The sequence below is a fragment of the Electrophorus electricus genome, chromosome 17 (genome assembly GCF_013358815.1).
Source record: "Electrophorus electricus isolate fEleEle1 chromosome 17, fEleEle1.pri, whole genome shotgun sequence".
NCBI lineage: Eukaryota > Metazoa > Chordata > Actinopteri > Gymnotiformes > Gymnotidae > Electrophorus > Electrophorus electricus.
Genome location: NC_049551.1, coordinates 10,742,343 through 10,764,842, shown reverse-complemented (window position 1 = coordinate 10,764,842; position 22,500 = coordinate 10,742,343). Strand labels below are relative to the sequence as shown.

The window sequence follows — 22,500 nt, the reverse complement described above, 5'->3', positions numbered from 1 at the left end:
CATGCCAACATGCCCTCAAATGTACATGCCAAACACATGTGCGCACCTACACATGCACTCACACACACGCAAAGGCACTGCAGGATTTCTACTTGTATCTGATTCTCACAAACAAACATATACACCCAATAGTGGCTCGACAGAGACACTGCAGTGCAGTGTGGGAATTGCGGCTATCGTTGCTTTCTCTTCTGTAAACCTAATCGTGGGGAGTGTTTGTGTATGGCTTTACTCCTGAAGACACATTTAGGAATCCATGTTTGCAGACATAAATTTGCTGGATTGCTTAGTGTTTTTTTTGTTTGTTTGTTTTTTTTAATGATTTTTCTCTAGCCCCCCCACCCAGGACAAAAAGAAAGATCTGTATGTCTGTGTCGAGCATGTCATATGTGGAAGTCGTGTGTGCGCGCGCATGGCTGCGTGTCCATTTGTGCGCACACTGCAGAATGTGCATTATAAATGTATCTGAAGATAGCAATAAACGTTCTTCTCCTTCTCATGCCTCAGAGGTCTATCCGCTCATTCGGAAATGATGACCGGCATGTCATGGCCAAACACTCCACCATCTACCCATCCCCTGAGGAGCTGGAAGCTGTGCAGAGCCTCGTCTCCACTGTCGAGTGTGCCCTCAAGCACGTCTCCGACTGGATGGACTGCTCGCAAGCTGGGCAGTCAAACCCATCCAGTTCCCAAGAGGAGGAGGTGGAGCCCAGCACTGACGAACCAGCAGAAGGAAGTACAAAGTGAGTAGCTGCAATGCTTTCTGGGAATTGTAGTTACCTCACTTCTAATTTAATCATTGTATGATGCTCATTATTGACTCATAAAATGAAGGTTCTGATACATTCACATTTTGTAATTTAGCAGATGTTCTCATGTCGAGTGACTTAGACAAGTGCTTTAGATGTCTGCTCAGAAAAGTCTCCTCAGCTAGTACAAATAGAGTCCAAAAATACCCTTAAACTTGGGTTGCTATGACTTGACAAGACGGTTCAAGTGCAAATATTAAAAAAAGGGCTTTTAAAGAGACGAGTCGTCAGTCAAAATTCGAAAACGGACTCTGCTCTTTAGACAGCCAGTGAAAGTTCATTCCAACCAACTGGATACCAGGACAGACCAGAGTCTTGATGTTTGTCATCCATGAATCTTGAAGATTGGCAGTTCAGGCAGCTCGAGGTGCAGATCAGGTTTTGACCATTTCAAGTAGGAAAGAGCAGGTCCATTTTTGGCCTTGTAGCCAAACATCAGATAGTTAAACATGATACGAGCGCCCACAGCAAGCCAGTGAAGTGAAGGCAGTGCTAGAGTGATATGGGAGAACTTGGTCAACTCCAAGGATTTGACGCTCAAGAAGGTACCTGCCAGGAGAGAGCTGCAGTAGTCAAGCCTGGAGATGACAGGAGGCTGAACAAGCGCCTGGGTGGCCTCCCTGGAGAGAAAAGAGTGAATTCTCTGAATGCTGAAGAGGAGAAACCTACATGACTGAGTCAAGTTTGACAGCTAGTCAAAAATGAATTACAAGGTTTTGGTATTCTTGGATGGAGTGACCAAGCAGTTCTCCTGCAAGGACACTCAGAATCTCCTAACGGCGGCTTCAGCATAATTATTGGATCTCTCTCCCTCTCTCTTTCTCAGCGAGGGCTGTAGCAGTGCCGATGGCAGGGTGCTCTGCGGAGTGGTGCGGATCGGGCTGGTGGCTAAAGGGCTGCTCATAAAAGATGACATGGATCTGGAGCTGGTGCTCATGTGCTGTGAGAAGCCCACGCAAACACTACTGCACACTGTCTGTGACAACCTGCCTCTGCAGATCCAGGTACACACAGATCCAGACGTCACACCTAAACACTGCCACACACTGACCTCACACGTAAACGTGCGGATGTATATACACCGATCGACCACAACCACTGACAGCTAAAATTAATAACATAATAATGATAATCTCATTACAATGGCACGTTTCAAGGGTTGGGATATATTGGGTAGCAAGTGAACAGTCAGTTCTTGAAGAAAAAGGGCAACCGTATGGATCTTAGCGACTTTGAAAAGGGCCAAACTGTGATGTCTAGATGTAAATCACAGTTTGGCACATCTAGAGGGTTAGGGATAGACTACCTGTAAAGGTTAGCTCCAGGAGAAAGAATACATGTAACAGCTGCAGGAGACAAAATACATGTAACAGCTCCAGGAGCAAGAGTACGTGTAACAGTTAGCTGCAGGAGAAAGACTACATGTAACAGCTCCAGGAGAAAGACTACATGTAACAGCTCCAGGAGAAAGACTACATGTAACAGCTCCAGGAGAAAGACTACATGTAACAGCTCCAGGAGAAAGACTACATGTAACAGCTGGCTCCAGGAGAAAGAATACATGTAACAGTTGGCTCCAGGAGAAAGAATACATGTAACAGCTCCAGGAGCAAGAATATGTGTAACAGTTAGCTCCAGGAGAAAGATTAAATGTAACAGCTCCAGGAGCAAGAGTGCATGTAAAGGTTAGCTCTAGGAGCAAGACTACGTGTAACAGATAGCTCCAGGAGCAGAGGCTCTGGCCCTATTTGTATAGTATTATGTGGTGAGGTGGGGTAATGTACTTATTACCCATGTACTTCAGTGTTTATGTATTTTCTTTACAAACTTAGCGAATTTATTACCTGCTTAGCACAGTGTTAGCGTATTTATTATGCGCTTAGCACAGTGTTAGCGTATTTATTACCCACATACTTGTTAGTGTATTTTTTCACCCATGTACCTCAGTGTTAGTGTATTTATCACCCATGTGTCTCAGTGTTTTAGTCTAGTTTGAATCCAACGCCATTTTTACACGTTCTTTTGTTACTAAAGATTCCAGCACATTTTTTTCTGCTTTAAAACAGCTGATAAATATATGCGCAGTTTATTTTAATCCCATGCAAATTTCCATGTCAGTAAATATTCTGTAATAATATGTGCAAAATGAGTTTTTATGCATTTTCTGAAGTTTCGATGGAGGGCTGCAGTAATGGATCATTTTAGTAATCGCATATTCTATTAATTATTCAACCGATTAATCGAGTAATCGGACAAGAAATACTTTTGCTTTATTAAGACAGGTCTCTAAAATGAACAACTAATTGGTTTCTGTTTTAGAAAAATCATTTGTATTGCTTAAATTGCATGCAATATCTGATCTGTCAAAACTAAAACTAATTTAGTGTATTTAAGCGCCATAATACATTGAAGGTTTTAAATGAAACATTTTCTGAAATACAAAAACATAAGTAAATAAAAATGATTGAAAATGATTTAAAAAATGTATTCATGATATTTTCACTTGACCTTTTTCAAGATATGTGTGGAACTTCTGTTTGTGAACGGAGTAGTTAAATATTATTTTGGTGAAGCTGGTGTAGAGATGCTAAGTGATTGTTGATATGAATAGCAAACACAAACTAGCTTGGTTTACACGCATGAAACATATAAATTAAAAAAGCTTTGTGTTACTGCTCCCATCTCTGCAATTTAGAGATACAACCCTAATCCATCCTGAGTTGCATTACAGCATTACAGGTGTCCAACAACTATAATAACAAATCTATTTGATTGCTTTTTTTGCAATATGATGATGTGATTCCACTATTGTCTAGATAGTGGGAAATAGTGTTAGACAGGGGCCTCGTTCAGCAGGATAATGCACCTGCCACACTGCAAAGGTTGTTCAGGAATGGTCTGAGGAACATGACCGAGTTCAGGGTGTTGACTTGGCCTCCAAATTCTCCAGATCTCAGTCCAATCGAGCAGCTGTGGGAGGTGCTGGAAAAACAACTCCAATCCATGGAGGCCACATCTCGCTACCTACCGGACTTGTGCTAATGTCTTGGTGCCAGATGCTACAAGACTCCTACAGGAGTCCAGGACTCTGAGCCTATGAGTCCAGGACTCTGTGAGTTTGGAAAAAAGCGTCAGCTAAATGCCATACATTTAAATGTAACTGACTGAGTCTATGACTCTGAATCTGAGTCCATGGCCTTGACAGGTCAGAGCTGGTTTGGCAGTACAGGAGGGACCTAAACAGTGTTCGGCAGGTGGTTTGAATGTTATGGTTGCTTATTTAAGAAAAGATTTCTCTCTCTCTCACACACACATACACACACACACACACACACTCCCTCTCTCACTCACACACACACTCTCACTCTCTCTCTCTCTCTCTCTCTCTCTCTCTCTCTCTCACTCTCACTCTCACTTTCTCACACACACACACACACACACACACACACACACACACACACACACTCAGTTTTGCCCTAGAGAAAAATTCTGCTGAAACGACTGAAATGAATTTCCATCTTGGCTATCTCCCTGAGGAATCAGGTGTCCACCCAGCTGCTCTGGCCTGGGTGTGAGCTTTCCATATGGCTGCTTTGTGCATCTTCATTCATTAGTGCTCAGCATACCCTAGGGAAGACCCCAGGGTAATAAAGAGAAGACCCTATGTTGATGAAGATCGGACACATGTAGACAGTTTAGGACACAGAATTTTTTCAAGGGAGTCCAGCATGTACGATAGTCTGAACACAGTCACGTATGACAGCCCAGAGAGGTGAGCGCATGCGCTCAGCTTGTGGGTTGAGGCTGACTCGGTGGCTCTGTTCTGTGCTCAGAATTAGACCGCTGATGAGTAACCGGAGGGCTGGTCACACAAACTGCAAGGCAACAGATGGCTTTTAAACTCTGTCATCTATACGGTGTCTCTGATGGATAAAAGGGGGTGATTAAAAAAAAAAATCAATCGGTTCAAACCTTTTAAAGTTCGAGTGCTTAAGCTTTGCAGGTGGTGTAAAAGAGGGAAAAGGGAGAGAGAGACAGAGAGAGAGGGAGGGCGCAGGGGGTGGGGTAGTGCAGCAACACGGGGACAAACAACCTCAGTCTATTTTTATACGTGGTGTAATTAATCTAAGCCTATAACAGCCAGGTTCCTCCCTAATTAGACACCTCATGCGGGAGGGCAGGAGTGTCTGATCTCTAGTCAACAGTCAGTGCCCACTCTGCACACACACACCTGAACTCCAGCGATGTTATTAAATATGAGCCAATGCTGGTGGGCCGTGCTGTAATGGATCAGCATCAAATGGTATTACATCTGCCTTCACTTTATGGCAGAGTCTCATGTGTTTGTGCTTTCTGTCTTTTTCTGCCTCTCTGTCTCTCTCTCTCTCCTCTATCGCTTTCTACTAGAGATGGCAGAAAGCCAATTTTTTTTGTACTGATCTGATTACCGATCTCTTGCATTTGAATGTCTTTTTAATATTTCCACCAATCTGACACAGTAACCATTGCGCGTGCGCACACACACACACACACGCACACACTTTCTCTACTCAGCATGGTTCCCTCAATCACTGTCTGCTTTACACTATAGTTCATCTGCAAATGTTTTTCTCATTTTAGAATGCAACAGGAATTCCACCTCAGTGTAATACTGACCTTATAATTGTTTTTGTAACTTTCAGCAGCAGATCGCCATCCTTCTCACTACACACCCCACACACACCAGACACTAAGTGAGCAGACAGAGAGGGTCTCCTCGTACCACAAGTCTCTCTTCACTACACCGCCGCTTAAAACCAATAGAAATGTAATCCAATCATTCCAAGATGGTTTTTCCTTCCAAAAATAATAATGTGTGGACAGTGTTATCTTAAGTCAGCTTATTCAAATTGTCAAGTCCGCCTTAAACCTCAGCAGCTGACAGTAAACTCAGCAGTTTTCCCTCCTTTTCTTGCGAGTTGAATATGCTGAAGTCGTAGAGTAATTGACGTTCTTCATTCAGAGAAGGAGAACACTCGTGTTTTTCTCTCTCTGGGTTTGTTTGCAAGGCTTCTCTTTCCCCTGACCCAGACTTTCCTTTACTTCACAGCCAGACGAGAATCATTGTTTGTTTGTTTTTTTAAACGTTGTTTGTTTATTTTTTTAAGTCACTGTTGGTTGCGGATCCTTGGCAGTGGTCAGTGCAAGACATGACTTTGTTTTGTTTAAATGTTCTCACTAGAAGGCAGGTAACCTGTTCCCTCACAATGAGTTATCAAAATTACATGATAACTTATATTTCTATGTCTGAGTGCATGGATATATGTGTTTGAACGTAATAGTTTTAATCCTTAATGTTAAGAATGCTCTACAGGTAAACTCTGAGCTGTGCTTTGTACAGCTGTGTATAAATTGTGCTCAGATTAACCCAGCTGTTATCACCTGACCTGTTCAAACTAACCTGGCTGCTATCACCAGTTGATGACCTGCGTGGTTCTGCACAGCTGTGCTATTTTCAGGCTGAACTGTGACAGTATTGGATTTTTTTTTTTTTTGCTGGTATTGACTGTATTCTGATGTGGGGTCATACATCTCCTGCCTTCATGTCTGTTAGCAAGCATGCAATGCTGTTTACACACACACACACACACACACACACACACACACACACACAGAGACAGTATAAAAAGAGAAGTGCAGATCAGAGGTGTGTGTGTGTGTAATTAATCTGTGTGTGTGTAATTTCCTCCTCTTTTCTCCTCTCTTCTGCCCCTCTCTGCTCCAATTCTCTCCTCTCCTTTACTAAATTTTCTGAATTTAGTATGAAGTGATCCATGAAGTGATCAGACCCGCAAATGACAGCTGATTCACAATACTGGCATTCCTTTATGACCCTGTAACCTTTCACCTCTGACCCCAACAGAAACTAACAGAGGAAAAGTACGAGGTACAGTGCTGCGTCCCTGAGGCGGCCATCTTGGTTTGCAGTACAACAGAACCCAAGCTCACACTGAAGGTCACTCTCACCTCTCCGCAGATGAGAGAGGACAGCGAGTCAGGGGGACAAGGTATGCGTGTGTGTGAGAGTGTGTGAGTGTGTGTGTGTGTGTGTGTGTGTGTGTGTGTGTGTATGAGTGTGTATGGGGGGGGGGGGGGACACGGGGGGAGATGATGTCCAGAGTTGAAGAATGGAACTGAAAGAGGATTTTGTCCTAAAGGAGAAGTAATGCTTTCATTATATCATTTTACATTCTATTATAAAAGAAAACTACTCGTACTCTCACAAGCTCACATTGACACATACTGCTCACTTACCTTTCTGTCCTTGTGATCAAAGTTTATTCATTTGCATTATCGAGTACACGCGCGCACACACACACACACACACACACACACACACACACACACACACACACACACACACACACACCCTGTTCTATGTGGTGCGTATTCTGCAGCCTGTGTGTGCTACTCTCGGACAGACCCAGAAGGAGGATGGAAGAATTCTCTCTCTCTCACTCACTCACTCACACACACACACACACACACATTCTCTCTCTCTCTCTCTCTCTGTCCCACTCCCTCACCCTTTCTTTGCCAGATACTCCCTCCACCCCTATGTCTGAAAGGGAATTGTGGTAGGAAGTAGAGCAAGGGGTATCTAGGTTTGGAACTGAATACCCCCTCTTCAGATCTATCTCCAGGATCTGGGACTGTGCTGGGCTCTTCCTGTGGGTGGGAATTGACTGGACAGGGAGAGAGGGGTGGGTGTGGGGGTGTGTCTGAATAAATCACAGCACCTCTCATATTTCCCTAGTTGGGTCAAGGGCCTTGTCCTTGTGAGAAATGGCTCAATCTATGACTGACCGTACAAACAAGACGAACACACATAAACATGCGCAGGCACAGAGAGACACACACACACACGCACATAGAGAGAGACGCACACAGCCAGCTTCCCTTTGATCATGCAGCTCACACGCCACCCTGAACTGTATCACCTTCCAACTGTAGATATTTGATCTCACCTTGTGTTTACCAATCAATATTCCATCTTCTAAATCTGCCGGCAAAGAGACAGTCGGAGCGTAATTAAATTTTCCGGGAATATTTATAGTCTCTTTATGTATGATGAAGGCTTAGACTTCCTTTCTGATGTATTATACACCATTACAACCCAGAGATGAGTCCCACGACCATCAGAGTGATGTTTAAACACTTATGATGGACTGGGTCCAATCCAGAAGGTCTCAGCTGCACTGCTCGGATTAAAACCCATCCAGGAAAGAGTCCAGCTCTCATGACCAGGCCATGATCTGCACAGAAACCAGCATGACTACTCTCCTTCACTCCCTCTCCACCATTCCTTTGAGCTTCAGGTGATCTTTTATTATGCCCTAACCCACCATACAACCTCCTCACTGGGCCCTGAGAAGAGAAGGAAACGAGAGGTCAAAGGTTTTGTTTGTTTTCTTTGGACACTCCTGAAAAACGAAACACTGTTTGGTGTGTGTGTGTGTGCGTGTGTGTGTGCGTGCGTGCGTGTGTATTTTCACTTTTTGTCTTCTTTTGTCTCCTTCCGTCTTTTTGTCTGAAGGATATAATTGTTCTAACAGTTCTCACTGCATGGTCATGTATCCCAGTGAGGATCTGAGCAGTCTGGTGCTGGGTTGCGTGAGGTCTGGGTGCACGTTTTGGTCCATCTGTCCAGGCTCACCCTGCATCCACTCGGACCTTTTAGCAGACCCTGCCCACACACCCCAGGTCTCCAGCCAGCTGATGAGATGACGCGGAAATTCTCATCTCGTCTGGATGCACTGGGCATTGGCCAAGTTGGCCACGTCCTCTGCCACAGCTGAACCGTTACAGATCCTTTCTTGTTCATCGTGTGCGTGTGTGCGTGTGTGCGTGATTTGATTTGCTCTCCCATTCTTCTCGCCAATAGAGAGCGTTGAGTCGAGCGAGGCGACCGACCTGCTGGACAGACAGAGGTGCCTGGTAGCGCTGGCCTCACTCCGACATGCTAAATGGTTCCAGGTTGGACCTCTGTTTCTCTCATTGTTATTGTAGCCTTATGACCCACAAACAAACAAGCAACCGCTCGCGTCACATGCTGCATAAAGTCCCAGTATTAACTGCCCCATAAAGGCTACAAAAGTCCTAGTATGAATTGCATTGTAAGGCTACAAAAGTCCCAGTATTAACTGCATCGTAAGGCTACAAAAGTCCCAGTATGAACTGCAGTGTAAGGCTACAAAAGTCCTAGTATTAACTGCATCGTAAGGCTACAAACGTCCCAGTATGAACTGCATCGTAAGGCTACAAACGTCCCAGTATGAACTGCATCGTAAGGCTACAAAAGTCCCAGTATGAACTGCATCGTAAGGCTACAAAAGTCCCAGTATGAACTGCCCCGTAAAGGCTACAAAAGTCCCAGTATGAACTGCCCCGTAAAGGCTACAAAAGTCCCAGTTTGAACTGCTCCGTAAAGGCTACAAAAGTCCCAGTATTAACTGGCCCGTAAAGGCTACAAAAGTCCTAGTATGAACTGCCCCGTAAAGGCTACAAAAGTCCCAGTATGAACTGCCCCGTAAAGGCTACAAAAGTCCCAGTATGAACTGCCCCGTAAAGGCTACAAAAGTCCCAGTATGAACTGCCCCGTAAAGGCTACAAAAGTCGCAGTATGAACTGCCCCGTAAAGGCTACAAAAGTCCCAGTATGAACTGTCCCGTAAAGGCTACAAAAGTCCCAGTATGAACTGTCCCGTAAAGGCTACAAAAGTCCCAGTATGAACTGTCCCGTAAAGGCTACAAAAGTCCCAGTATGAACTGTCCCGTAAAGGCTACAAAAGTCCCAGTATGAACTGTCCCGTAAAGGCTACAAAAGTCCCAGTATGAACTGTCCCGTAAAGGCTACAAAAGTCCCAGTATGAACTGTCCCGTAAAGGCTACAAAAGTCCCAGTATGAACTGCCCCGTAAAGGCTACAAAAGTGCCAGTATGAACTGCCCCGTAAAGGCTACAAAAGTCCCAGTATGAACTGCCCCGTAAAGGCTACAAAAGTCCCAGTATGAACTGCCCCGTAAAGGCTACAAAAGTCCCAGTATGAACTGCCCCGTAAAGGCTACAAAAGTCCCAGTATTAATTATATCGTAAGGCTACAAAAGTCCCAGTATGAATTATATCGTAAGGCTACAAAAGTCCCAGTATGAACTGCATTGTAAAGGCTACAAAAGTCCCAGTATGAACTGCCCCGTAAAGGCTACAAAAGTCCCAGTATGAACTGCATTGTAAAGGCTACAAAAGTCCCAGTATGAACTGCCCCGTAAAGGCTACAAAAGTCCCAGTATGAACTGCCCCGTAAAGGCTACAAAAGTCCCAGTATGAACTGCCCCGTAAAGGCTACAAAAGTCCCAGTATGAACTGCCCCGTAAAGGCTACAAAAGTCCCAGTATGAACTGCCCCGTAAAGGCTACAAAAGTCCCAGTATGAACTGCATCGTAAGGCTACAAAAGTCCCACTATGAACTGCATCGTAAGGCTACAAAAGTCCCAGTATGAACTGCCCCGTAAAGGCTACAAAAGTCCCAGTATGAACTGTCCCGTAAAGGCTACAAAAGTCCCAGTATGAACTGCCCCGTAAAGGCTACAAAAGTCGCAGTATGAACTGCATCGTAAAGCTACAAAAGTCCCAGTATGAACTGCCCCGTAAAGGCTACAAAAGTCCCAGTATTAATTATATCGTAAGGCTACAAAAGTCCCAGTATGAACTGCCCCGTAAAGGCTACAAAAGTCCCAGTATGAACTGCCCCGTAAAGGCTACAAAAGTCCCAGTATGAACTGCCCCGTAAAGCTACAAAAGTCCCAGTATGAACTGCCCCGTAAAGCTACAAAAGTCCCAGTATGAACTGCATCGTAAGGCTACAAACGTCCCAGTATGAACTGCATCGTAAGGCTACAAAAGCAATTGATACACTTTTTTTTTTAATTTTTGCCTCTTATTTTTCCCTCTTTGTAACCTGCTTGTTTGTTGTTTAAAGATTTGCCATGTGCTTTCCTGGAGAGCCACTTGCCCCAAAGCAACACCTCTTCGTGTCATCAGCTTACATTGTACCCTTACCATATAAATATCTATGGTCACACACACACACACACAGAGTGGGAAAAGATGGAGGAGTAGTTTGGTTAGGCGTAAAGCGTGGTTGCTGCACCTGGCTCACACTGCAGTGCTCTGTATCTCCTCAGGCGAGAGTAAATGGCTTAAAATCGGGCGTGATTGTTTTACGGATTCTGCGGGACATGTGCAATCGGGTGTCGGCCTGGGAGCCTCTCAAGGGCTGGGTGAGTGTGGCACCAGCGTGGTGGTGAACAAACGAATTCTGAAACTGCTGTTGCTATCCATTTTTGATTTTGAATAACGACAAAGCAGATGCTCAGGTTTTGAAATCTGAAAAATCATGTTGCCCTTTCGCCAGCCGCTGGAACTGCTCTGCGAGAAGGCCATCGCAACGTGTAACCGGCCGCTGGGAGCCGGAGAAGCCTTGCGCAGAGTCATGGAATGCCTGGCCTCAGGAATCCTGCTCCCAGGTGAGAAAACCACCAGCACATCGATGCGGCAGAGGTGAGGGGTCAGCGGTAAAGGTGTAGAGGTGAGGAGGAGAAAGAGTTTGAAGATTTGGGAATGCCACAGTTACAGGCCATGATATACATTTCTTTTCACCCTTTTGTGGTTTGGTAATAGCCCAAAGCTGCTCTCTTCAGTTACACACCCTCTACTAGCTACCCAGCAGCTGATACCTCAAGTCAGTACTGAAATAACAACACCAGTTAGTAATGGATTTTTATGAGCCTCCCCCTGGAACTGATATGCAAAATGATCAGGGCAAAGTACCATCTAAATAAGGAATGATGGCTCCGTATCCAGTTTTTTAGTCCATTTGTGAAGCTTTGATTCATCTGGCTCTGAGGGCTAATGGAACCTCATTTTTCAATGCCAGGCATAACCAGTCTATCCCAGATACTCATTTTGCCTTTATGTGGTTATGATTAATTAATAGTGAATGAAGCAGTTATTAATATTTAATTTGCTTACATGCTATCATCTTTCACTATGCTTCTGAGCAGCAGGAAGTAACGTTTGTTGTAGATGAATTGATTGCCAGTGAAGGACACCCACTTAGGTCAGTGGAGGACTCACACATAGGTCAGCGGATGACTCATACGAAGGTCAGTGGAGGACTCGCACGTAGGTCAGCGGAGGACTCGCACGTAGGTCAGCGGAGGACTCGCATAGGTTAGCAGTGAAGCAGCTCTCAAACAGTGAGGGATACCATATGTTGGAAAATTTGCTGAAGTCTGTCGTGGGGTGTAGTCTATGTGGTGGAGTTGAAGTCTGGGCAGTGGGTGCAATCTGTGTGCTGGGGTGGAGTCTGTGCGGTGGGGTTTAGATAAGCATGAACTGAATTCACCAATTACCTGACATTGGCAATTAGGTAAGCATGAACTGTCTAACTGACTTGTCATTTTGGGTTAGGAAGTTGTTTCATGCCATGACAAACAAGCGATGACAGATTTATGTATTAATTACCTGTTAACAGTTGCAGAGGTCGTTCAACAAAACAGTGATAATATGACTAACAGGGGAAGCTACCCAGCGTTTGCTGAGCCACATAATAAGCTCCTCCACTCCTTCAGTCCTGCTCCTCCCGTTCCTCATCAGGTGGACCAGGTCTGCACGATCCGTGCGAGAAGGAGCTGACAGACACGCTTGCAGCCATGACAGACGAGGAGGCGGAGGCCATAACGCACAGTGCCCAGGTGACATCCGCACGTTTCTTCTCCTTCCCCGCCGCCACTGCTGATCGGATGGTGTGAGAACCAACTCGGCCCTGAATCATTCATTAAGCACGTCCCTCGTCATCGATTATAAATGAGCGGCATGGCGTAACAGGTGGAGCATGGTCTAATGACTGTGTCTGGAGATTAATGAAGATAATGCGTGAGAATGGCAGAGGTGTAAGCTTAGACACATAATAGCCACCCGGCAAGACTAGAGAGAGCTGTCTTCTTAGAATGGCTTATCTTATCTGCACTCTTCAGATTACAGCGGTGCAAAACATTCACACGCGCGCGAGCACTCTTAAACAGTTCTTATCAGTGGTCAGTGCTCTGAGTGTATCCACCACTATCAGCAGTAGTGCCTTGTCTCTCTCTCTCACACACACACACCCCCACACACACACACACACACACTTCCTTTTCCTCTACCCCTCTCTCTCTCTCTCTCTCTCTCTCTGTCTTTCTCTCTCTCACACACACACACACACACACACACACACACACACACACACACACACACTCCTTTTTCCTCTACTTCTCTCTCTCTCTCTCTCTGTCACACACACACACACACACACACACAAACACTCCTTTTTCCTCTACCCCTCTCTCTCTCTCTCTCTCTCTCTCTCTCTCACACTCATTTTGGCTGGATTACTAATGAGCGTGGGAAAATAGCTACTGAAACCTACACATCTTGTAGCTTGCCTCAGTAGGGGTGTGAGTGTGCGTGTATGTGGAGTTGTGTATGCGTGCGAGTGTGTGAGACACTGCACCACTGAGAAGATCTCTGGATCCCTTACTTTTGAAGAACGTTGAAAATGAATGTGGAATACCTAACTGGATCTTTGGGCCTCTTAACTCTTTCTGCTGTCTTTTACTCTCCCTCATTCTATCTTGGTCTCTCCCACGCTCTCTCTCTCTCTCTCTCTCTCACTTGAATATGGAAATGCATAGGTTTGTCTCATACACACACAGTGAAGCTATGAGTGTGGACATATTCATAGTAGCACCAAAGTATTATAAAGGGAAAACATAAACAGTAAAATGTAATGCAGAGACCGAACGTGCGTCGTCAGCTCTTTTCACCCCCTGTGCACACTAGTGATGCTCCAGAATGCTAATGACATTCTTTTAATCTCAGGAAAAGAAACAAACGCTACCATGGCCCCCTTCCCAGAAGTGTCCTAAGAAATATCTCATACAGTCATTTTAATGCAGCTAATAGTATGTTGTGTTGTGGTCATTATAATCTATTTCGTTTTATGCTGTTTGTTACTAATTAAGGTTTATGGATGTGAAATAGCTGATCAGAGCTCTTCTGTTTTCCTTTGCTTGGCTTGGTCATGTCATGAGGGCATTCACAGAGCAGCACTCGTGAGTAAGGCTCGATTTCAGAGCGATCATTGACCACGCACTCGTGAGTAAGGCTCGATTTAAGAGCGATCATTAACCATGCCATTGTGAGTAAGGATCGATTTCTGAGCGATCATTGACCACGCACTCCTGAGTAAGGATTGATCTCAGAGCGATCATTGACCACGCACTCCTGAGTAAGGATCGATCTCAGAGCGATCATTGACCACACACTCCTGAGGCCTTGCTGTACTAGCGCTAGTTGAGAATTTTGCCCTTATAAAACACTGTAATTTTTGAGTGTTTTTCCCCTGTAATTTTTTTGTGGGGAGGATGGTGGCATGCAGGTGTGCGTGTGGTGTGGTCAGGTAGGTAGGTGTGTGGGGTGGTCGGGTGGGTAGGCGTGAGGCGTGGTCGGGTAGGCGTGCGGCATGGTCAGGTAGGTGTGAGGCGTGGTCGGGTAGGCGTGCGGCATGTTCAGGTAGGTTTGAGGTGTGGTCGGGTAGGCGTGCAGCATGGTCAGGTAGGTGTGCGGCGTGGTCAGGTGGGTAGGTGTGTGATGTGGTCGGGAGGGTAGGTGTGTGATGTGATTGGTTGGGTAGGCGTGCGATGTGGTCGGGTGGGTAGGCGTGTGATGTGGTCAGGTGGGTAGGCGTGTGCCGTGGTCAGGTGGGTAGGCGTGTGATGTGGCCGGGTGGGTAGGCGTGTGATGTGGTCAGGTGGGTAGGCGTGTGGCTTGGTCAGGTGGGTAGGCGTGGTCAGGTGGGTAGGCGTGTGATGTGGTGAGGTGGGTAGGCGTGTGGCTTGGTCAGGTGGGTAGGCGTGTGGCATGGTCAGGTGGGTAGGCGTGTGGCGTGGTCAGGTGGGTAGGCGTGTGGCGTGGTCAGGTGGGTAGGCGTGCGATGTGGCCGGGTGGGTATGCGTGGTCGGGTGGGTAGGTGTGTGATGTGGCCGGGTGGGTAGGCGTGGTCGGATGGGTAGGTGTGTGATGTGGTCAGGTGGGTAGGCGTGTGGCGTGGTCAGGTGGGTAGGCGTGTGGCGTGGTCAGGTGGGTAGGCATGTGGCGTGCTCAGGTGGGTAGGCGTGTGATGTGGCCGGGTAGGCGTGTGATGTGGTCGGGAGGGTAGGCGTGGTCGGGTGGGTAGGCGTGTGATGTGGTCAGGTGGGTAGGCGTGTGGCGTGGTCGGGTGGGTAGGCGTGTGGCGTGGTCGGGTGGGTAGGCGTGTGGCTTGGTCGGGTGGGTAGGCGTGTGGCTTGGTCGGGTGGGTAGGCGTGTGGCTTGGTCGGGTGGGTAGGCGTGTGGCGTGGTCGGGTGGGTAGGCGTGTGGCGTGGTCGGGTGGGTAGGCGTGTGGCGTGGTCGGGTGGGTAGGCGTGTGGCGTGGTCAGGTGGGTAAGCGTGTGATGTGGCCGGGTAGGCGTGTGGCGTGGTCGGGTGGGTAGGCGTGACGCGTGGTCTGGTAGGCGTGTGGCGTGGTCGGGTGGGTAGGAGTGACGCGTGGTCTGGTAGGCGTGTGGGGTGGTCGGGTGGGTAGGCGTGACGCGTGGTCTGGTAGGCGTGTGGGGTGGTCGGGTGGGTAGGCGTGCGATGTGGCTGGGTAGGAGTGTGGCGTGGTCAGGTGGGTAGGCCTGCGATGTGGTCGGGTGGGTAGGCGTGGTCAGGTGGGTAGGCGTGTGATGTGGCCGGGTAGGCGTGTGATGTGGTCAGGAGGGTAGGCGTGACGCATGGTCGTGTGGGTAGGCATGTGGTGTGGTCGTGTGGGTAGGCGTGTGGCGTGGTTGGGTGGGTAGGCGTGTGGCGTGGTTGGGTGGGTAGGCGTGCGATGTAGGTGGGTAGGAGTGTGATGTGGTCGGGAGGGTAGGCGTGACGCGTGGTCGGGTAGGTAGGTGTGTGTGCAGGCAAATTTAGCGGTGTGTCAGCTGTTTGAACCAGGTACTGAAGCTAATGAGCTAGGTTAACCCTGATCCTAACTCCTAACTGTAACCCCAAACGCTAATCCCATCCATAGAAAGCAATGAAAGACTATTGATCTCCAAAGTTCTCAGTGTGAATAGAGTGGCCCGAGATTGAACCCTTATCTTGTGTTAGATTAGATTCCGGGAAGCATTCCCATCTAATCACTGGTGTTGGTATATGCTCAGGAAAGAGTGACTGAGGAGAAAACTCAACTACTGCCACTTCATGTCAGATTGTGGGACTTGTGGAATTTGACCTCTGTCATCCTCTTCTAACCCGCTCATTTGTCCATGTAGCAATGCAGCCTGCTCACCAAATTCACCAGTCTTAAATCTGGAATTCTCTAGGGTTAGGGTTAGGCTAACCCTAGTTTTATCTACTGACACATTCACTACTGGCAATTTCTGTACTATTTGAAATAAAAGCGTTCCACTAAAAATGCCGTCGGTGCCAGCGGATCCGCAGTCCTGCTGCACTGCTGCAGCGATGGACCCAATCCCTGCTGCAGCGCTCCGATTCTGGGGTACGTCCCCACTGGCTGTCCCTGCTTATCAAGGACGTCCAATCTTCACATTCACCACCGGTTTCCTACTCTGTCCTGATAGTCTCAATATGTTTTTCTTATGCAGTTCTGCAGAAGCATGTGACCTGGCCAGGTAAAATAGGCTCCAGTGCCTTTAGGAAAGGAAGGAGTGTCGTGTCCTCAGGGTGTTGTGCCATTTGTTGTTTTTGAAATGCTCCAACCCCCCTGCTTCTGCTGTTAATTTGATTTGTTGTTGGGGAACTGTTGGTGCTGTGCTTGGTTTTTCCATAACTGAGATGCACTGCACAGCAGCAGGCAAAGACTATGGTGTTGCTAAGCAGTCTCAAACACGCCCATGTTGCTAAGCAGTCTTTGCGACCTCCAGGCAGTGGTGCCAGCCTCACCATTTCACCAAGGTGAAAAACAACTTGCGTGCGCGCGTGCGTGCAAACCTATGAGTAGGTTTGTCTTTATGGATATGTGAGTGAGTGTGTGTGAGTGCGTGCATGCACGTGTGTGTTTTTGCACATGTGCATGAACACGTGGGGATGTTTGCAATTGTTTGCCATTGTTCTGTTAATACATTTTTTCTGCATAGTGCACAATGTCTGTTTTACTTTGTATATTGTAGTCTAATTGTGCATGTATGTGTGTCTGCGCACACGTGCGTACGTGCGTGTGGGTGTGTTTTTCAGCATGCTCTCCGGCTGATGGCCTTCGGGCAGATTTACAAGGTATTAGACATGGATCCACTGCCCTCCACCAAACCATCACAGAAATATCCCTGGCCTGACAAAGAAGGTGTGTATGAGTCTGAATGTGTTTTATGTGCGCATTTAGGTGAGTGTGTGTGCATGTATATGTAGCATGAAATGACATGAGCTGTAGCATGGATACTGTTGAGTTTAAACTATGAATGTATGTGAATGGTGTTGGTGTGAATCAGGTGCAGGGCTAAAGAGGCCCTATGAAGACAGTGTGATGGACGATAAAGACCTCATCAAAAAGATGAAACGCAATTTAAGGAAAGGTGAGCCACTTTATCACTCTCACACGTGTAGCCATATGAGGAAATACTGTTGTGGGAACCCACCCCCCACACACTGATCCTCCCACTCACCCCCACCCCTCACGCACTGATCCTCCCACTAACCCCCCCCACGCACTGATCCTCCCACTAACCCCCCCCACACACTGATCCTCCCACTAACCCCACCCTCCATGCACTGATCCTCCCACTAACCCCCCCACACACTGATCCTCCCACTAACCCCACCCTTCATGCACTGATCCTCCCACTAACCACCCCCCCACACACTGATCCTCTCACTAACCCCACCCCCCACACACTGATCCTCTCACTAACCCCACCCTCCACACACTGATCCTCCCACTAACCCCACCCTCCACACACTGATCCTCCCACTAACCCCACCCTCCACGCACTGATCCTCCCACTAACCCCACCCTCCACGCACTGATCCTCCCACTAACCCCACCCTCCACGCACTGATCCTCCCACTAACCCCACCCTCCACGCACTGATCCTCCCACTAATCCCACCCTCCACGCACTGATCCTCCCACTAACCCCACCCTCCACGCACTGATCCTCCCACTAACCCCCATCCCCATGCGCTGATATTAACCTGCAGTTCCCACTTATTCTCAGTAAACCCCTTAACCTTCCCAGCCCCTCAGATCACCTCTATCTTACCAACCCTCTCCCTAATTCTCCCTCTCTTTCTCACTAGTCTAATGTGATATTGGGAGACTCTCCATCTTTGCTTGGCCATCACATTGTTTTCTTTTTTGTTTCCATCCGTTGTTTTTTCCTTCTGTTCATATTGCTTCAGTCTCCTTTCCCTTCTGACTGCTCAGAGGCCCTCTCCATTAGAGCTAGCATTCCACTGGATAGTATCTTCAACTGTCTCCAATCCCTAATCTCCACTGGATAATATCTTCAACTGCCTCCAATCCCTAATCTCCACTGGATAGTATCTTCAACTGTCTCCAATCCCTAATCTCCACTGGATAGTATATTCAACTGCCTCCAATCCCTAATCTCCACTGGATAATATCTTCAACTGCCTCCAATCCCTAATCTCCACTGGATAATATCTTCAACTGCCTCCAATCCCTAATCTCCACTGGATAGTATCTTCAACTGCCTCCAATCCCTAATCTCCACTGGATAATATTTTCAACTGTCTCCAATCCCTAATCTCCACTGGATAATATCTTCAACTGTCTCCAATCCCTAATCGCCACTGGGTAGTATTTTCATCTGTCTCCAATCCCTAATCTCCACTGGATAATATAATTTGTGTGGTAAAATTTTTCTTCCACTTTTGTTTTCCACCAGAGGCTGTTTCCAAATACGTGTTCTTTCTTGACATCTTCTTTTTCTGGTTATTGGTTATATTGATGCTTTTCCACCCCCTGCCTTTCACCGTCTGTCTGTCTGTCTCTGTCTCTCTCTCTCTCTCTCGCTCTCTCTCTCTCTCTCTCTCTCTCTTTCTCTTCTCTCCCTCTGTCTGTCTCTCTATCCCTTTCTCCCTCTATCTTTCTATCTCTGATTTGTCTTACTAAAGATTCACACCAGTGTGGGGGAATCAATGCCATTGATTTGTAATTTCTTAGCAAGATGAGCAGCTGCCTACAGCCTGTCCGCTCAGCTGCCTTCAGACAAATCGCTTTAAGAGGAGCAGAATCCATTGCTTAGGCCTACCAGCTTGATACGGGACTCCATTCCCGCTGAGCGGTGAGCAAATGTACTGGACTCACCCGTGCAGGGGGACCAGACGCACACTGAGCGTGGATCGCACATCCTGGACTCACCCGTGCAGGCGGAGCAGACACACGCTGAGCGCTGAGTGCTCGTTCTGGACTCACCCGTGCATGCGGACCAAACGCACGCTGAGTGCTTTTCCTGGACTCGCCTGTGCAGGGGGACCAGACGCACGCTGAGCGCTGAGCGCACGTCCTGGACTCACCCGTGCAGGCGGAGCAGATGCACGCTGAGCGCTGAACGCACGCCCTGGACTCACCCATGCATGTGGACCAGACGCACGCTGAGCGCTCGTCCTGGACTCACCCGTGGAGGGGGACCAGATGCACACTGAGTGCTGAGCGCGTGTCCTGGACTCACCCATGCAGGGGGACCAGACACACACTGCTCCTCCCTCAACGGGCCTATGGGGCTTTAATGTTTTCTGGGACTAAGACAGACTAATACTGGTGGCGTTAACTTTTTTTAATACAAACTTTTTCACCTGGACTTAAACAACCAACAGTTTAAGTTAAATTATGATTAACTATACTTGTGTAGTCCTGCAACAGAATAGCTTAGAATGACCATCGGTGTGTGAGCAGTGTGCTCTGTACCAAGCTCCTTTCCATGACTCACTGGTTATGCTGCATGTTTGTGAGGAATAATGTCTGCTCCGTTACATGATTAGACGTGCACTAGGGCAGGCGGTGGAGCACTGTGCTGATACACAGCCCGACAGCCTGGCGCTAGGGGCACCAAGGAAACCAATCTGGAGCTTGTTTCTGGGCTGTGTGGGGGTAGAAACTGCAATACGATACCAGTGGAGAGAAGACTATGTTAAGGATGATGATTTTTAATATTATATATGTATAAACATGATGTGTTGATTTTACTACCTCTGTAGCTTTACTGCAGTTACTCCCTGGAATCTTCTTTTATATATATATATTTCTTCCATTTAAATATTTCCCAGGACTGACACACACTCTTTCCTCTCTCTCTCTCTCATGCACACACACACACACACACACACTACAGTTCTGGACAGTAAAGCAATAGACTGCAACCAGCCCATGAATGCACTGATGCGTCTGAACCAGATACGTCCAGGCCTGCAGTACAAGCTGCTGTCTCAGTCTGGCCCGGTCCACGCTCCTGTCTTCACCATGTCTGTGGACGTGGACGGAAGCGTGTATGAAGCCTCTGGATCCTCTAAGAAGACGGCCAAGCTACATGTAGCTGTTAAGGTAGACCTCTGGGCGATTGTTAAGGTAGACGTGTGGGTGACTAGGTGCCATCATGCAACAAAAATAAGAAATTAAATAACATGTTCAGCAAAAGAAACAATAGTGAGTAGGTAGTATACGAGGTTAAGGTTAGGGTTAGCAGCCGTAAACCTTTATGAGATTTAGGCTTAGGTTAGGATTGGGGCTCCACTGCATGAGGTCACCTCCTAGCAAGATATTTTGCCTCTTTCCACACATTCTTACTTATTTCAGGTAATTTTATCCAGTAAAACGATTAGGGCTGCATTTGCCAAAAGCATCAAAACACAAAGATCATCTTAAACTGCAGTTTCCTTCAGCATCAATAAAGTGTTATCCAATCTTATCATATCTTGAAGTGTTAGAGTGAGAATTAAACTAAAAATTCCCATTTAAGGTGATCTTGACACTAAGATGCTTTTGGGAAACTGGGCCCAGACTAGTACTTCACGTCTCCTACTTTACATCTTATACTTTTATCAATCTTTCTTTCTAAAGGGCATTTCTTTATTATTTTACCAGTCTTAAGCCCTATTCACATGGGATTAATTTTACATGGGGAGGTGGAGTAATTTACTTTTACTACAAAACTTCAGTCAAATTTATGACTGATTCGCACAGGGTAATACATTTCGGCTTAAATGACTTAGATGGGTGTGATTACTCAATTTACACGCTGCCGTCACCTCCAAAAAGTAGAAGATGGTAACCAATCTTACAACCCACTTCTAGTAATGAAAGTTTAGTTTGAAAATTAACAGGTCTCATGTTCATAATACATATGTATGCTATAGGCTATGCTACACAATGACTTAATTAATGCTGCCAGAAGCATCTGATTTGTCTTCTGGATTTGAGTGTTGTACGTCATACAACACCTGAGTGCTGGATTTGAGTGTTGTACGTCGTACGGCACCTGATGTTTGCCACAGACTTGAATGACCTGAGAGATCTGTGCCAGCCAAAACGAAACAAAATGCCTCCCCAAGCACCTCCAAACTTGAGAAAAACCGTGCAAAAACAGGATTAATATAACCTGAGGTTATTTTTATATTAACACTGGTAATAATTACATTACCCCACCTTCCCATGTAAAACAAACCCTGTCCAAATATGGGTTTACTCTCTGAAGGGCATTTCTTTATAGTTTTATCAGAGTTACCATATGTGACTCATCTGATCTCAAGAGTGAGACATTCATGACTTAATTGAGGTCTGCTGGAGCAAACCTTGTTGTACTGTTTACCAAAAATGTTTTTTAAATCCTGTTTGTACACTGAACTTGTGCACAATCCAGAAATACAGGAGCCTTAGTCATATGTGAATCTTCTGATTCAGTTGCCCTGTATAAGTAGCTGAACATTAAGTGCTGTTTGTGGGCATGTGTGTTTGCGTAGCGATTCTTTCTGTCTGATGACTTGTGGGTGGGGTGGCTAGGTGCTGCAGTCCATGGGATATCTCACAGGCTTCGACACAGACCTGGACTCTATGAGTGCCGACGAGAAGTCTGACAGCGAGGGCAAGAGTGAGACGTCCACACACTCAAGCAATAACACATCACACTCCACAGACAGCTCCAACACGCTGGAGGTACACACACACACACACACCGCAAACACACAGGCTCCCGAGGCCTGCACTGTACCCTGCTCTAATCATGTCTGAGTTGCTAATGAGAAGTGGTGACTGCTCTGTATGAACAGCTGTTGATGGGGTGTGTGTGTGTGTGTGTGTGTGTGTGTGTGTGTGTGTGTGTGTGTGTGTGTGTGTGTGTGTGTGTGTGTGTGTAGGTTAGAACTCAGGGTCCTATTTTGACGGCAAGTGGTAAGAACCCAGTGATGGAGCTGAATGAGAAACGGCGAGGACTCAAATACGAGCTGATCTCAGAGAGTGGAGGCAGCCACGACAAACGCTTCGTCATGGAGGTGATTGAAACACACACACACACACACACACACACACACACACACAGCCACGACAAACGCTTCGTCATGGAGGTGATTGAA

The 22,500-nt window shown here is 46.8% G+C and overlaps 1 protein-coding gene across 11 annotated transcripts in view; it reads left to right on the top strand.

The window, feature by feature from the left end:
• Positions 1-22,500, top strand: part of strbp (spermatid perinuclear RNA binding protein) — a 96,690-nt gene that overhangs the window by 48,209 nt on the left and 25,981 nt on the right. For all 11 annotated transcript variants that reach the window (XR_004777058.1, XM_035535242.1, XM_035535241.1 and 8 more), the window contains 12 exons: positions 508-743; positions 1,636-1,813; positions 6,712-6,856; positions 8,734-8,825; positions 11,031-11,126; positions 11,261-11,372; positions 12,505-12,602; positions 17,153-17,258; positions 17,404-17,487; positions 20,268-20,476; positions 21,932-22,084; positions 22,285-22,419. Coding sequence is in view for 10 of the 11 variants with exons in the window: in XM_035535242.1 (XP_035391135.1) it covers positions 508-743; positions 1,636-1,813; positions 6,712-6,856; positions 8,734-8,825; positions 11,031-11,126; positions 11,261-11,372; positions 12,505-12,602; positions 17,153-17,258; positions 17,404-17,487; positions 20,268-20,476; positions 21,932-22,084; positions 22,285-22,419 (1,644 nt within the window). In the remaining variant the exon portion in view is untranslated. The remainder of the gene's footprint in view (positions 1-507; positions 744-1,635; positions 1,814-6,711; positions 6,857-8,733; positions 8,826-11,030; positions 11,127-11,260; positions 11,373-12,504; positions 12,603-17,152; positions 17,259-17,403; positions 17,488-20,267; positions 20,477-21,931; positions 22,085-22,284; positions 22,420-22,500) is intronic.